General features: G+C 51.2%; 1 protein-coding gene across 5 annotated transcripts in view; it reads right to left on the bottom strand.

The window, feature by feature from the left end:
* Nucleotides 1-14,142, bottom strand: part of PAX5 (paired box 5) — a 184,568-nt gene that overhangs the window by 109,532 nt on the left and 60,894 nt on the right. For all 5 annotated transcript variants that reach the window (XM_043487197.1, XM_043487199.1, XM_043487198.1 and 2 more), the window contains one exon: nt 6,840-7,015. In XM_043487197.1, the coding sequence (XP_043343132.1) occupies nt 6,840-7,015 (176 nt within the window). The remainder of the gene's footprint in view (nt 1-6,839; nt 7,016-14,142) is intronic.

Genomic DNA, 14,142 nt, shown 5'->3' with positions numbered 1-14,142 from the left:
TCAAATCATCCCACTCTCGCCTTCTCCCACAGAGTCCAAAAGTCTGTTCTTTACATCTGTGTCTCTTGCTGTCTTGCATATAGGGTTGTCATTACCATCTTCCTAAAATCCATATATATGTGTTAATATACTATATTGGTGTTTTTCTTTCTGACTGACTTCACTCTCTATAACAGGCTCCAGTTTCATCCTCATTAGAACTGACTCAAATGCGTTCTTTTTTATAGCTGGGTAATATTCCATTGTGTATATGTACCACAGCTTCCTTACCCATTCGTCTGCTGATGGACATCTAGGTTGCTTCCATGTCCTGGCTATTGTACACAGTGCTTCAGTGAACACTGGGGTACACGTGTCTCTTTCAATTCTGGTTCGAGGAAAGACTTTCAGCCTCCTCTTCTGAATAAACTCTATTCTGTCTGCAGTGGAGGAGCCTGGCCCTGAGCACAGCTAGCTCAGAGCAGAGGGTACAGTCGCGGCCCCGACTTCGGCTCAGACCTCCAGAGACCATGCCGGTCGCCGGCAGCCCCGGCACTTCATGATTCCTGCAGAGCTCCCAGGGTGAGTAGACTGGACCCCCAGGTTGTGTCTCGAGGACACTGCCTGCCTGCAAGAGTCCATGGTCAGCCTGATTGTGTTTAACTGTGGGGAGTCCAGTGGCTACCAGTGTGAGCTCTGGACCTGGCTTCCAACTTGGCTCCACACTTACTGAGTCCCTGTGGCTAAGTCACGAACTGATCTCACCAAGCCTCAGCCATCCTGTCTGCACAATGGGGATAACAGGAGTTTTGTGACTTTGTAAAGAGATGGGGCTGGGAGAGTTCTTCTCAGAATAGAGCCAGGTCCCTGGTAAGCAATGAATACAACAATTATTAACAGTAATGACTAGAACCCGGTGCATTCATGAGCTCAAACAAGAGGCAAGACAGCCTGGACTAAGTGGGTGAGTGAAGGGCTCCCAGGGCAGGCAGGACTCCTGCTGGGCCTGGACAGCATAGGTTTAGAAACAGACTGAAAGAGTGTTCCGCCCAGGGAAACTGTGAGCAGGAGTTTGGGGAATAACAGCATCAAGAAAGAACAATAACTGCAGTCCCTGCCTCACTCCGAACTCAGAGCCATCCCTGGGGTTCCCACACTTGGGCACGCATTCTCACACACACACACACACACACACACCAGCCATCGTCCATGCACACACACACACACACACACACACCAGCCATCGTCCATGGCACACACACACACACACACACACACCAGCCATCGTCCATGCACACACACACACACACCAGCCATCGTCCATGCATGCACACACACACACACACACACACACACACACACCCAGCCATCGTCCATGGCCCACTCGCATACGAGGAGCCCAACCCATGTGGAGCATGAGGGGTCAGGCCCGGCTCCAGCAGAGCATCGTGTAGGGAAGCAGAGGGCCGCGGGGATGGTGAAGGGTGGGGATGAAGACAGAAAGCTGGGATTTAGATTTTGAGCAGTGGGAAACCACAAGGGCCACCACGTGAGGATGCGCTTCGGGAAGAGAAAGCCCGCGGGGCAGCAGGAACCGCGCAGGAGGCAGGAGCCCCACGGACACTTGCTTCCAGGAGCGCCGACCAGCCCAGGCCTCAGACTCCGGGCTCCTTGGGACGCACTGCCTCCAGGGCAAAGCCAGCCCTTCGGGGTTCAGGGCTGCCCGCTGCTGCAGCCCTATTGTCTCCGACTTTCTTTGGCTCAGCCCATTTCCCAACCACTTAGCCTGGCCCGCAGGTCCCTGCCGTACCTCCACCCTCCACGCCTTCATCCGAGCTGCTCCCGCCTAGAATGCCCTCTGCAGCCAACTCTACCTTCTCCACAGAGCTGCGTTCTGCCCACCCCTCAGGGCACCGCATGAAGGACACCTCCTCCAGGAAGCCTTTCCCCATGCTTAGCCTGGCACACCTGTCTCCACTCCCCACTTCCCTCCCTGCCCACTCTCCTCCAGAATTCCCTGAAGAATGAAAACACGTGTGCCACCTCATCATTTCCTCACAGTCCCCAGCTCTCTACCTGACTTAGCAAGAGTTCAAACCCTCTCTGATGACCCAGCTCAATCGTGCTCAGAAACATAAAACCAACCCCTTCCCAGGAAGAGGATGCCCACAGAAGCAGGCAGCACTCAGCCCCAGGCCCACCAGCCTGGAGAAAGGCCGCTGAGCAGGGGCAAAGCAGCTGATGGGGGCAGGAGTCATTCCTGGCGGCTTCTCTGTTAGCAAGGGACAGGACGTCTCCTGGTTTAACCCCCTGTGACCTTTGAACTTCCCGGGAGGTCAGCAGCACGTCCCCCTTCCCCAGCTGTCTTCCTGTCTCTGGCCCGATGGGAGGGAGGGCCCTGGGCCCGTTCCATTTTGCGCCCGTATTGATCTGTTGGCAGCAATGGGCTGGATAATTAGCCAGGAATTAGGGTTTCTATTACAGCCAGGAGGCTGCTCCAGCTGATTTATCACCTGAATAATTTACTGTGATTGAAAGGAAATTAAAATGAACTCCATTTGACAACTGTGAGCTTTTATGGGCTTTAGTGAAGGCTCAAAAGCCAGATTAATAGCCTAGTGTTGGTTAATAGTCTGCCGAGAGTAAATACGGCAGGCTGTGCTCGGGGGTGGCCTTCCTGCCGTGGCCGGAGGAGGGACCAGCTCCCGCCAGCCAGCAGCGTGGCACCCATGACAGCGTCAACGTGAGTTTTACTGAAACACATTCCACTGTTCGAAACACACACACACACACACCACTCGCCCGCGTTTCTGTTTTTTTTCTCTTCTCCTCCAAGGTGATTTTTACTCACTCCACATGGAGGAAAAACAGAATTGCTTTTTCAATAACCATTTTGAAAAGGAAGTGTTTCATTGTCCTAGGAGTGTGTATACATTAACCCATTCTACCCAGGACAAGGTTTTTCTAAGTTCCTGTATAAAAGGAAGAAGCATGGCTGCTTCCACCCGGGACAGATCTTGGCAGGAGGGGCAGCCAGGTGAGGGTGGGCTCTGAGCTTGTGGAAGTGACAGGCAGGACCCCAGCCTTGCCCTGAGGAAGTATGCCCTTCCCATGGCAGTTGGAGGCAGGGGGATTAAGGAGGATTTGACCACCCAAGCCTCTGGCAAGACTCTGAGGGTTCTAAGAATGACCAGCGGACTCTGGCTGCAAAAGGCCAGTTCTGAAAACCAGCCAATCAGAAAACTGGCTCCGAGAACTGTTTGGGGACACGGAGGCCCATATATCTGTCTTGTCCAAGGTAGACAAAAGATCTTGAGGTCAGAGTCCAGGTCTGCAGCCTCGACAAATCCCAGAAGCCTGAAACGGTCAGGGTGAACGGTCTGAAAAAAAATGTTCCAGTCTGTAAAATGGGCTCACAAATCTTGCCTGGCCTGTGTAGCGGGCATTTGCATGGAGAGTCTGATGCAAGGATGGATGTGAAAGATCTTTGGAAACTGCATAGACAGGGAAGATCACTGCCACTACTGCTGGGCTATGCTGGGCTGATGTCAAAACCACACTCCCTACTGTCCCAGATACAGAAACTGAAGTCTGGAGTAAAAGTGACTTGCCCAGCTGGGCAGAGGCTGGACTCAAGTCAGACACTCCCAAGTCTAAGGCCAGTAAATCTTCATCCTCCCCCACGAGCTGCCACTAGACCCAGGAGACCAGATCAGCTCACACTTGGAAGAGGGGCCGGCCCTGATGGCCAGAGCTCTGGGCCCGCTCCTGACCCACTGGGGCTCACAGGCCAGGCTGCCAGCAGGTGTGAGAAACCTGTACCCTTGACGCACGTCCCTTCCTAGCCTGTGGCCCCTTGCTCTGCCAACATTTATCCCAAGTGACTGGGAGTGCGGAGCGAGGGTACGTCATTCATAGTCCAGTGCCTGTGTGCGTACCCGCAGCCCCGTGGTCTCACCTACTATCTCTCCTCATTACGGCCCATTACGGGAAGGTGAACCAGAAAGCACTGAGTCAGTCATTACCCCGCAGGCGGGCCCTGCCTCGGAGCCCACACAATCAGAGTCAGGCCCGCAGAGTGTCCGTGTCGTTCTGAAGGACACTGCAAGGCCAGACTGCTAGGAACAGGGTTCCTCCTCCAAGGCCCATCTCTACACAGGCCTACTGATCTGTCCCCCAGCGTCACTTCCTCCATGACATCCTTCCTCCCCGTGCTCGCTGCGGAGGCACCGTCTCTGTTCATCGGGGTACACAGAACTTTCTCCCTCGCCTTACAGGTTCTGAATCCACATCACATTGCCCCTGTGAGGCTGGGGGCTGAGCTGAGGTCTGATTCATCCTGCCCTCCTGCCTCTGGGGGCCCAGCACTGTGCCAGAGTCACAGCTACCATGTAAGATACATGCGGGATAAATGAGCAAATGAGCATCTGAGCAAGTGAGTGCATGGATACGTGGGTGGACTCCTCCAAAGCATGAAGCCCTATAGTCTGCCTCGGCTTCTGGGCATTCCAAGCTGAATGAACTAGGATTAGATTCTGTGTTTGCATGAGAATCACATGAAACACAGAGGGAAACATGATCCCTGACACCTAAAGTCTGAATTAAGTAAATAAGAGCTTAGTAGAAATGCCAGAGGTTTTGTGCAGAGGTCAGACAAACCTATCCTTTCTGTGGGCCTCTAAGAAATGAGGAGATTGATAGCTTCTTTTTAGAGCCCTACTGGCTCTAAAATTATGTAATATTGTCAAAGGTTACAAGATAACTTTTCTCCCAGATTCTGGAGGGAAAGGTAGGCTCATCCAAGGAAGGTGCCAAGTTGAGTCCCTCTGCTCTCTCCTTATGGGGTCAGATGGAATGTGGCTTCGGGCATCTCTCTGAAGGGCTCCGAGCAGTGGGACAGGCTGCCTGTGATGGAAACAGACACTTCTCCCCAGAGCCCAGGACCTACAGTGTGTGAGACTAGCTCTGACCTGCACCCATGACTGTGTGATTCCTGGAGGAGGGGTCACTCCACTGCAGGAGAAAGACGGAAACACTGAGCACCGTCTATGAGACCAGGCCCGGCTACCCGGCATCTCCTCCTCCCCTCCCCCAGTCCCTTCCCTGAAGCCCAGCCACACTTCCCTTCCTTCCTCACTCCTGCCACACTCCCTCTGGCCTCAGGGTCTTTGTATTCTTCCCTCAGTCAGTCTGTTCTCCCGACCACGTCCCTTCGGGGCTCAGCGGAAGCCACTGCGGCCTCCAGGCTGGCTCAGTACCTGCTTTATGCCTTCAGAGAACCTCAGACGTCTCCTCCTCAGTGCCTAGCACATCTGTCATCCAAGACCCTTTGAGTAATCCTTCTTTATTGTGATTCTTCCACACATCAGCAGTCTCCCTGAGGGCAGGTCTAAGCCTGTCTTGTTCACTCATGTACCGAGTGACTGGCTCAGTGCCTTGCATATAATAAACACTCATCAGTGTTTGTTAAGTGAATACATAACTTGTTGGGTGAGTGAGTCAGTGAATGAAAGTCACTCAGTCATGTTTGACTCTTTGCAACCCCATGGCCAGGCTCCTCTGTCCACAGAATTCTCCTGGCAAGAATAATGGAGTGGGTATTCATTCTCTCCTCCAGGGAAACTTCTCCACCCTGGGACTGAACTCAGGTCTCCTGCACTTGCAGGCAGATTCTTTACCATCTGAACCAGCAGGGAAGCCCAGACTTGTTGGGTGACCTTAGGCCAAGCCTCTTTGCCTCACTAGGCCCCAGGTTCCCCATCTGAAAACAAAGTAGCTAGATGGTCTGTGAGTGTCCTCCTAGGAACCACGCAAAGGCAGCCAGACTGTCACAGGGTGGTGGTCCCTGGGGCCTTGCTCACTCCTCCCTGTCCAAGGTCCCCTCCGGCACCTCCGCTCTCCACGGCAGCCTGTCCTGCAGCCTACACTGTTTCGGGTGACTCTTTGGGAAAACTGCAGAAGCCATCCTCTCATTAGTCTGCGGAGGAAGCTCAGCAGGTTAGTCTTCACCACCAGGACCAGCCAGCAAGTGCTGGGGAAGTCACCGCTCTAGGCCCCTGCATCTCACCCAGCGGATGGGAGCTCTCAGGACGCAGGAATCAAGTCCGAGCCACCTGTGCCTGTGAGGTCTCCAGCCCAGGGCTTGTCACATGCGGGGCACCAGGAACCAGTCTCCTGAATCAAATCTGGTACTCAGGGGGAAACTTATCGAGGTCCTGAGAGCGTCTCCCTGGGCAGAGCCTTTCTGGTCCCTCCCTTCTCTGTAGCCACAGGCAGGGACTGCTTCTCAGCCCAGGTTAGAGCAGGAGGCTGCTAGCAAGGGATCATCTTGCTTTCTTCCCTCTCTTGCTAATGACCCAGCTGTGAGTCTGTCCAGTGAGACACTTCTTCATCTCCAGACCCTTGGATTCAATTCTAAAAGCATGACAGGGCAACATGACGAGAGGGCTGACAGTGGGGGACACGCCAGGGCCATCATCACCTGGTTTATGGCCATACGGTGCTCACATATCTCCACCTGCATCCTGACAGACAGGATAATGACCCAAGACCACCTCAAGTGGCTCAGGACATCATTACACCAGCCTGTGCGCAGAGCCCCGGGTAAGCACAGCCCACTCAGCAATGGCAGAGCAGCCAGACACGGAACGCCCCCCGCCGGGCCCGGGAGAGCAGGCACCAGGGCCAGCAATCGCGAGAGCCCCAGATGCGTCCTCTAGACCTCGGAGGCCGCCACTGGCCAGGTGTGGCTCTGAGTAACACCCGGCACTCTCACGCACACCCTGCCGGATGCCTTCGGGTGCGTCACCCAGGCCTGCCTGCGGGGGGCGGGGGGCGGAGGCGGCGAGTCGGGGTCATACCTGCTCGGGCTTGATGGGCTCCGCGGTGGTGAAGATGTCCGGGTAGTGCTGCCTCTCAAACACGCGGTCCAGCACCTCCAGCTGCTGTTGCGTGAACAGGTCTCCCCGCATCTGCTTCCGGAGGAAATCTCGGCCTGGCAGTGAGTGGCCGTTCGGCACGGGAGACTCCTGAATACCTTTGATGAGCACGAGAGAGGAGGAGTGAGTGCGGGTGCCGCAAGCCGCTGGGCAAGACAGGCCAGACCCTGGATTGGGAAGCGGGTCTGGGGGACACCAAGCCCACCTCCTTCCCTGATGAGAGAGGACACAGGAGCGCAGGTGGGGAGGGCTTCTTTGCAGAGGTCGCCCGACTGGTTAGGCCAGAGCCAGCTTCCCACAGCCACACGCCAGGCCCTGCGTGAAGCATGTATCATTGCAGTTAATCCCCACAATGAAACCAATGCAGATGGCATTATTTCCCCCATTTTGCAGTTGAGAAAATTGAGACCTAGAAAAGTAGACTGATTTGCCTGAGGATTGGAACTCAGGTTGACTCAGAGGCTTAACCACCAAGCACCACCGCCTCTCCTGCAGTGAAGGTCCCCTTGGATCAGTTTTGTCCCAGAGCTGAGGCCCTTACCTGGGACGTTTGCCATCATATCTTGTGACCAGCCAATAAAACACAAGTGTTAGGAAGGCTGTAGGGAAACACATGCTCTCATACAGGTCTGACGGGAGTCTACTCATCACACACCCCTGGTGGACAATTTGATAAAATCTATCAAGATCACATGGGGCTCTCGTGACAGGAATACTGGAGTGCTCTGCCATCCCCTCCTCCAGTGGTCCATTTTGTCAGAACACTCCACTATGACCCATCCTGAGCCTAGCATGGCATGGCTCATAGCTTCACTGAGTTACACAAGCCCCTCACCACAAGGCTGTGAGACGGTTAGACAGCATTACCAACTCAACGGACAGGAATTTGAGCAAACTCCAGGAAATGGTGAAGGAGAGGGAAGCCTGGCACGCTGCAGTCCATCGGGTCGCAAAGAGTCAGACACAACCCAGTGACTAAACAACAAAGTCAGGATCACAAATGCAAGTTCTCTTTGATAGAGCAATTGCACCTCTGGGAATTTATTTTACAGTTAAACTTACACCTATAGGAAGTGATACACGTACAAAGTACTAGTAGCAAAAGACAGGAAACAACCCAAAGTTTGTTTTAGGAACTGGTTAAATAAGTTATGGTCTGCTCACACAGTAGAACCCCGCGCAGCAGCAAAAAGGAAAGAGGACTTCCTCTGCGAAGTGATCCAGAAAGATGTTCAAGACACATCGTGAAATGAAAAATAAATAAATAAGATTCAGCACAGCACACAATCTTTCGTGTAAAAAAGGAAGAAAATAAGACTTTACATGCATTGTGTGTGTGTGTGTGTGTGTATTTATTTATATATTTAACTTTAACTTATATGCAGAATACATCATGCGAAATGCCGAGCTGCATGAAATGCAGACTAGAATCAAGATTGCCGAGAGAAATATCAATAACCTCAGATACACAGATGTCACCACCCTTATGGTAGAAAGTGAAGAACTAAAGAGCCTCTTGAGGAAAATGAAAGAGGAGAGTGAAAAAGCTGGCTTAAAACCCAAAATTCAGAAAACTAAGATCATGGCATTCGGTTCCATCACTTCAAGGCAAATAGATGGAGAAACAATGGAAACAGTGACAGACTTTATTTTCTTGGGCTCCAAAATCACTGCAGATGGTGACCGCAGCCATGAAATTAAAAGATGCTTGTTCCTTGGAAGAAAAGTTATGACCAACCTAGACAGCATATTTAAAAGCAGAGACATTACTTTGCCAACAAAGGTCTGTCTAGTCAAAGCTATGGTTTTTCCAGTAGTCACATGTGGATGTGAAAGTTGGACTATAAAGAAAGCTGAGCGCTGAAGAATTTGTGCTTTTGAACTGTGGTGTTGGAGAAGACTCTTGAGAGTCCCCTGGACTGCAAGGAGATCAAACCAGTCCGTCCTAAAGGAAATCAGTCCTGAATACTCATCGGAAGGACTGATGCTAAAGCTGAAACTCCAATACTTTGGCCACCTAATGTGAAGAACTGGCTCATTGGAAAAGACGCTGATGCTGGGAAAGATTGAAGACAGGAGAAGAAGGGGACGACAGAGGATGAGATGGTTGGATGGCATCACTGACTCGATGGACATGAGTTTGAGCAAGCTTTGAGAGTTGGTGATGGACAGGTGATGGACAGGGGAGCCTAACGTGCTGCAGTCGATGGGGTCACAAAGAGTAGGACACAGCTGAGTGACTGGACTGAACTGAACTGATAAATATATATATGTGTGGGTGTGTGTTTCTCGTGGTGCCTTCCAGAGCCATACGAAGGCAACATGAGAAATATTTAGAGTGGTACCCATTTAGGGAGGTAGAAACTAAATGGATGGAGGCAAAAGGGAAGGAGACTTTTCATAGCATGACTGTTCTGTTTGCTTTGTTACAGAACTTTAAATGTATTGCCTATTCAGAAATGTAAATTACAAAGAAAGTACAGCATTAAATTCTCTATGGGTTCTGTATTGTTAGCTCTTCACACTATCACAGTCCCTGGTGGTGATGCCTACATTTCAAAGAAAATATTACACACTATCAATTGAAAATTAAAATGGTTGAAATATATTTTGTGAGCTTTGGGTCTGAACCATCCAAAACAAAGAGAAATGGTGGGTGAAAGATTCCAGTGAGGAATGGCCTCCGGGGCCATCATTCCCCAAGGCCCTCTGGAACCAAGTTGCTCATTCAGGGCCACCCAGAAACACTGCTGGTAGACAGGCCCAGAGGAGAGGCCTCTGCTTTTGCCATTGGGAAGCCCTAGGGGGAACCAGTGTGTGTCACATCTCTCCCTGGCAGGTGCCCTTACAGAAGGCCATCGCCAGTCCCCCTTCCACCCCTGCCCCACCAGCCCGCTGCTGCCCCAAACTTCATTCATCAGGTCAAAGCCCCACCCATGTAAGAAGGAATCCACACCAAGGAGCTTGAAGCAGTGGGATGCTGTGTCCCTGAGATAATGCCCAAAGCTGGTGTTTCCCCAGATGTCTTACTGGGGGCAACTACAATACAGGCTCTGACATTTGAACAAAGACACCAGCTTTGGGTGTTGAAAGGAGTGCTGGCCTTTCAGAGTCCCCTCTGTAGGCAGAGAGCTCAGAGTGCCCCAGAAACCTCCACTGGAAAGGTCTTCAGAGGTGGCTCAGGACACCCCTGAGAAAATGGGTCCCAGGTCAGTTCTGGCCCAAGAGGATACCTAAGCTGGGCTACAGACTGAACGACCGACAGCCCAACATGAGGGCTCCTCAGCGGGATCTCTGACTCATGTCTTCCAGCCTGGAGCCCGAGGCCCTCCTCTAGAAGCCTGTGACACTGGCCTTCCTGCCCGTGGGACATCATCCTCAGATCCCCCTCTTCCATCATGGCCTACCCCGTGGGATTATCCCACAAGGGCACCAAGACGAGCGGTATGTGGGAGCTCACGGCTCAGACGCGGTCTGCCCAGCAGTGTTTTCCACTGGCTGGCATTCACCAAGGGGCCCTTGTGTGCACAAGTGTACACGCACACACACACACGGGGGAAGAAGGCTCAGCTGGCCTCTCCTCAGCTACTGCTCTGGCGAGTCGTCCTGACCCCCGGCACTCTCGCCAAAGCATGACCTTGGCCTGAGTTCCCCAGTGCTCCCACTGAGGAGTCTCTTCCCATCAGAGTAACTGCGTCCACCTCTAGGAGACTTCTCCCTGCCCACCAACTCCACATAAACTCACTAGCCCCTGTCCTCCCTGCCAGGCTCTGAACTCCTAATAAGGGCTCCTTCCTGTCTGCAGGCTCCTGGCCACTCCTGCCAAGGCCCCACCCTGCTGAGCCCCACTGGACGGTGTCCACCTCTTCCCTCCCCATCGGGCTGCCCCACCAGACGTGCCCCCACCTCGGCCTCTGGAGGAGGTCAGTCCCTGGCAGCCAGGCTGTCCTCCTGTCCTCTCGCACGGGCTTCACAGGCTGGGCTCTGCGCACAGCTCGGAGCTCCGGAAAGCCAGAGCTTCGCCTCCACTGAGGAAGCTCAGAGAGGCTGGCTCAGCGGAGGGCTCCAGTGGGCAAGGTCACTGCGTGGTCACCAAGCAGGGCCTGGCACAGAGGTAAGGCTCAGGACGCATGCCAAACCAAGCGCACACACTCAGGGTCCTTGGAAGCCCAGGGCCCAGGACACCGCCAATTCTGCAGCACAGGCAGCCTCACCAAGTCTTCCAGAAAGAAGGCCCACCACGTCCTGCTCTGGCCTTCTGAAAGTCAGCCACAGCGCCATGGGCTGAGCCTGGGAGAGTGTGCAGGCTGTCCTGGTGACCCAGGCATAGAGTTGAGGACTGTGAGCTGGGAAGAGCAACCCCCAGTCACTCACCCCAGCACGGCCTCTGCTTTCTCTCTCCTGGCCACTCCTGCCACGAGCTGGGCATGTCAGGCGGAAGGGAGGTGAAGTCTACCTGCCACTTGGCACAGATGCCAAAAGTCTGTTATTTCCTTAAGAAGGCCTGGGGCCCTCCTAAACAACCAACCATTTATTCATTCATTTAACAGATACCGATACAGAGTTTACTCTGCACCAGGTGATAGCCTCCCAAAGGGAGTCATGCTTGAAGTGGAAGCAGAGGACAAAAGGTCAGCAAGAGCTAAGGGGCAGGGGAGGGTGTAACAGGCAGGGGAGGAGATGAACGGGACAGAGGGAGCTGGGGTGAGGAGACCCCAGGAGACTCTGGACAGGCAGGCAGGGCTTGGGTCACAGAGGCCACAGAAGCCACAGACGTAATCAGAGCCTCAGCAGAGGAGCAGCGGGGTGGGGAGCCACGGAAAGGAGCTGGGGAAACAATCGCCCTTCACACGTCTCACTCCCAGAGCCTGACCTGCTAGTTCCTTTGGTGCAGGCTGTGCTTTCTAACCCCTGCTCCCAAAGTTTGGAAGGACTCAGTTCAGTTCAGTCTCTCAGTTGTGTCCAACTCTTTGTGACCTCATGGACTGCAGCACGCCAGGCTTCCCTGTCCATCACCAACTGCAGGAACTTGTTTAAACTCATGTCCATCAAGTCAGTGATGCCACTCAACCGTCTCATCCTCTGTCGATCCCTTCTCCTCCTGCCTTCAATGTTTCTCAGCATCAAGGTCTTTTCCACTCAGAACTGAATGAGTCATTCTTCAAATCAGGTGGCCAAAGTATTGGAGCTTCAGCTTCAGCATCAGTCCTTTCAATGAATATTCAGGACTGATTTCCTTTAAGATGGACTGGTTTGATCTCCTTGCAGTCCAAGGGACTCTCAAGAGTCTTCTCCAACACCACAGTTCAAAAGTATCAATTCCCTACGGACACCTTATCTTCGACAAAGGAGGCAAGAATATACAATGGAAAAAAGACAACCTCTTTAACAAGTGGTGCTGGGAAAACTGGTCAACCACTTGTAAAAGAATGAAACCAGAACACTTTCTAACACCATACACAAAAATAAACTCAAAATGGATTAAAGATCTAAATGTAAGACCAGAAACTATAAAACTCCTAGAGGAGAACATAGGCAAAACACTCTCCGACATAAATCACAGCAAGATCCTCTATGACCCACCTCCCAGAATATTGGAAATAAAAGCAAAACTAAACAAATGGGACCTAATGAAACTTAAAAGCTTTTGCACAACAAAGGAAACTATAAGTAAGGTGAAAAGACAGCCTCAGATTGGGAGAAAATAATAGCAAATGAAGAAACAGACAAGGATTAATCTCAAAAATATACAAGCAACTCCTGCAGCTCAATTCCAGAAAAATAAATGACCCAATCAAAAAATGGGCCAAAGAACTAAACAGACATTTCTCCAAAGAAGACATACAGATGGCTAACAAACACATGAAAAGATGCTCAACATCACTCATTATCAGAGAAATGCAAATCAAAACCACAATGAGGTACCATTACACGCCAGTCAGGATGGCTGCTATCCAAAAGTCTACAAGCAATAAATGCTGGAGAGGGTGTGGAGAAAAGGGAACCCTCTTACACTGTTGGTGGGAATGCAAACTAGTACAGCCACTATGGAAAACAGTGTGGAGATTTCTTAAAAAACTGGAAATAGAACTGCCATATGACCCAGCAATCCCACTCCTGGGCATACACACCAAGGAAACCAGATCTGAAAGAGACACGTGCACCCCAATGTTCATCGCAGCACTGTTTATAATAGCCAGGACATGGAAGCAACCTAGATGCCCATCAGCAGATGAATGGATAAGGAAGCTGTGGTACATATACACCATGGAATATTACTCAGCCATTAAAAAGAATTCATTTGAATCAGTTCTAATGAGATGGATGAAACTGGAGCCCATTATACAGAGTGAAGTAAGCCAGAAAGATAAAGACCAATACAGTATACTAACACATATATATGGAATTTAGAAAGATGGTAACGATAACCCTATATGCAAAACAGAAAAAGAGACACAGATGTACAGAATAGACTTTTGACTCTGTGGGAGAAGGCGAGGGTGGGATGTTCGAGAGAATCGCATTGAAAACAAGTATATCTATCAAGGGTGAAACAGATCACCAGCCCAAGTTGGATGCATTAGACAATGCTCAGGGCTGGTGCACTGGGAAGACCCAGAGGGGATGGGATGGAGAGGGAGGCGGGTGGGGATCGGGATGGGGAAACACATGTTAAATCCAATGGCTGATTCATGTTCAGATGTATGACAAACACCACTACAATATTGTAAAAGTAATTAGCCTCCAACTAATAAAAATAAATGGGGGAAAAAATTTAAAAAATAAAAAATAAAGTGCAAAAAAAAAAGATTAAAAAAAAAAAAAGCATCAATTCTTCAGCACTCAGCTGTCTTTATAGTCCAACTCTCACATCCATACATGACTACTGGAAAAACCATAGCTTTGACTAGATGGACCTTTGTCAGCAAAGTAATGTCTCTGCTTTTTAACACACTAAATTGGTCATAACTTTTCTTCCAAGGAGCAAGCGTCTTTTAATTTCATGGCTGCAATCACCATCTGTGGTGATTTTGGAGCCCAAGAAAATAAAATCTGTCACTGTTTCCACTGTTTCTCCATCTATTTTCCATGAAGTGATGGGACCAGATGCCATAATCTTAGTTTTCTGAATGTTGAGCTTTAAGCCAACTTCTTCACTCTCCTCTTTCACTTTCATCAAGAGGCTCTTTAGTTCTTCTTCACTTTCTGCCATAAGGGTGGTGTC

Source organism: Cervus canadensis, chromosome 14 (assembly GCF_019320065.1).
Source record: "Cervus canadensis isolate Bull #8, Minnesota chromosome 14, ASM1932006v1, whole genome shotgun sequence".
NCBI classification, from domain to species: domain Eukaryota; kingdom Metazoa; phylum Chordata; class Mammalia; order Artiodactyla; family Cervidae; genus Cervus; species Cervus canadensis.
This window is presented reverse-complemented; position numbering and strand designations above follow the sequence as displayed.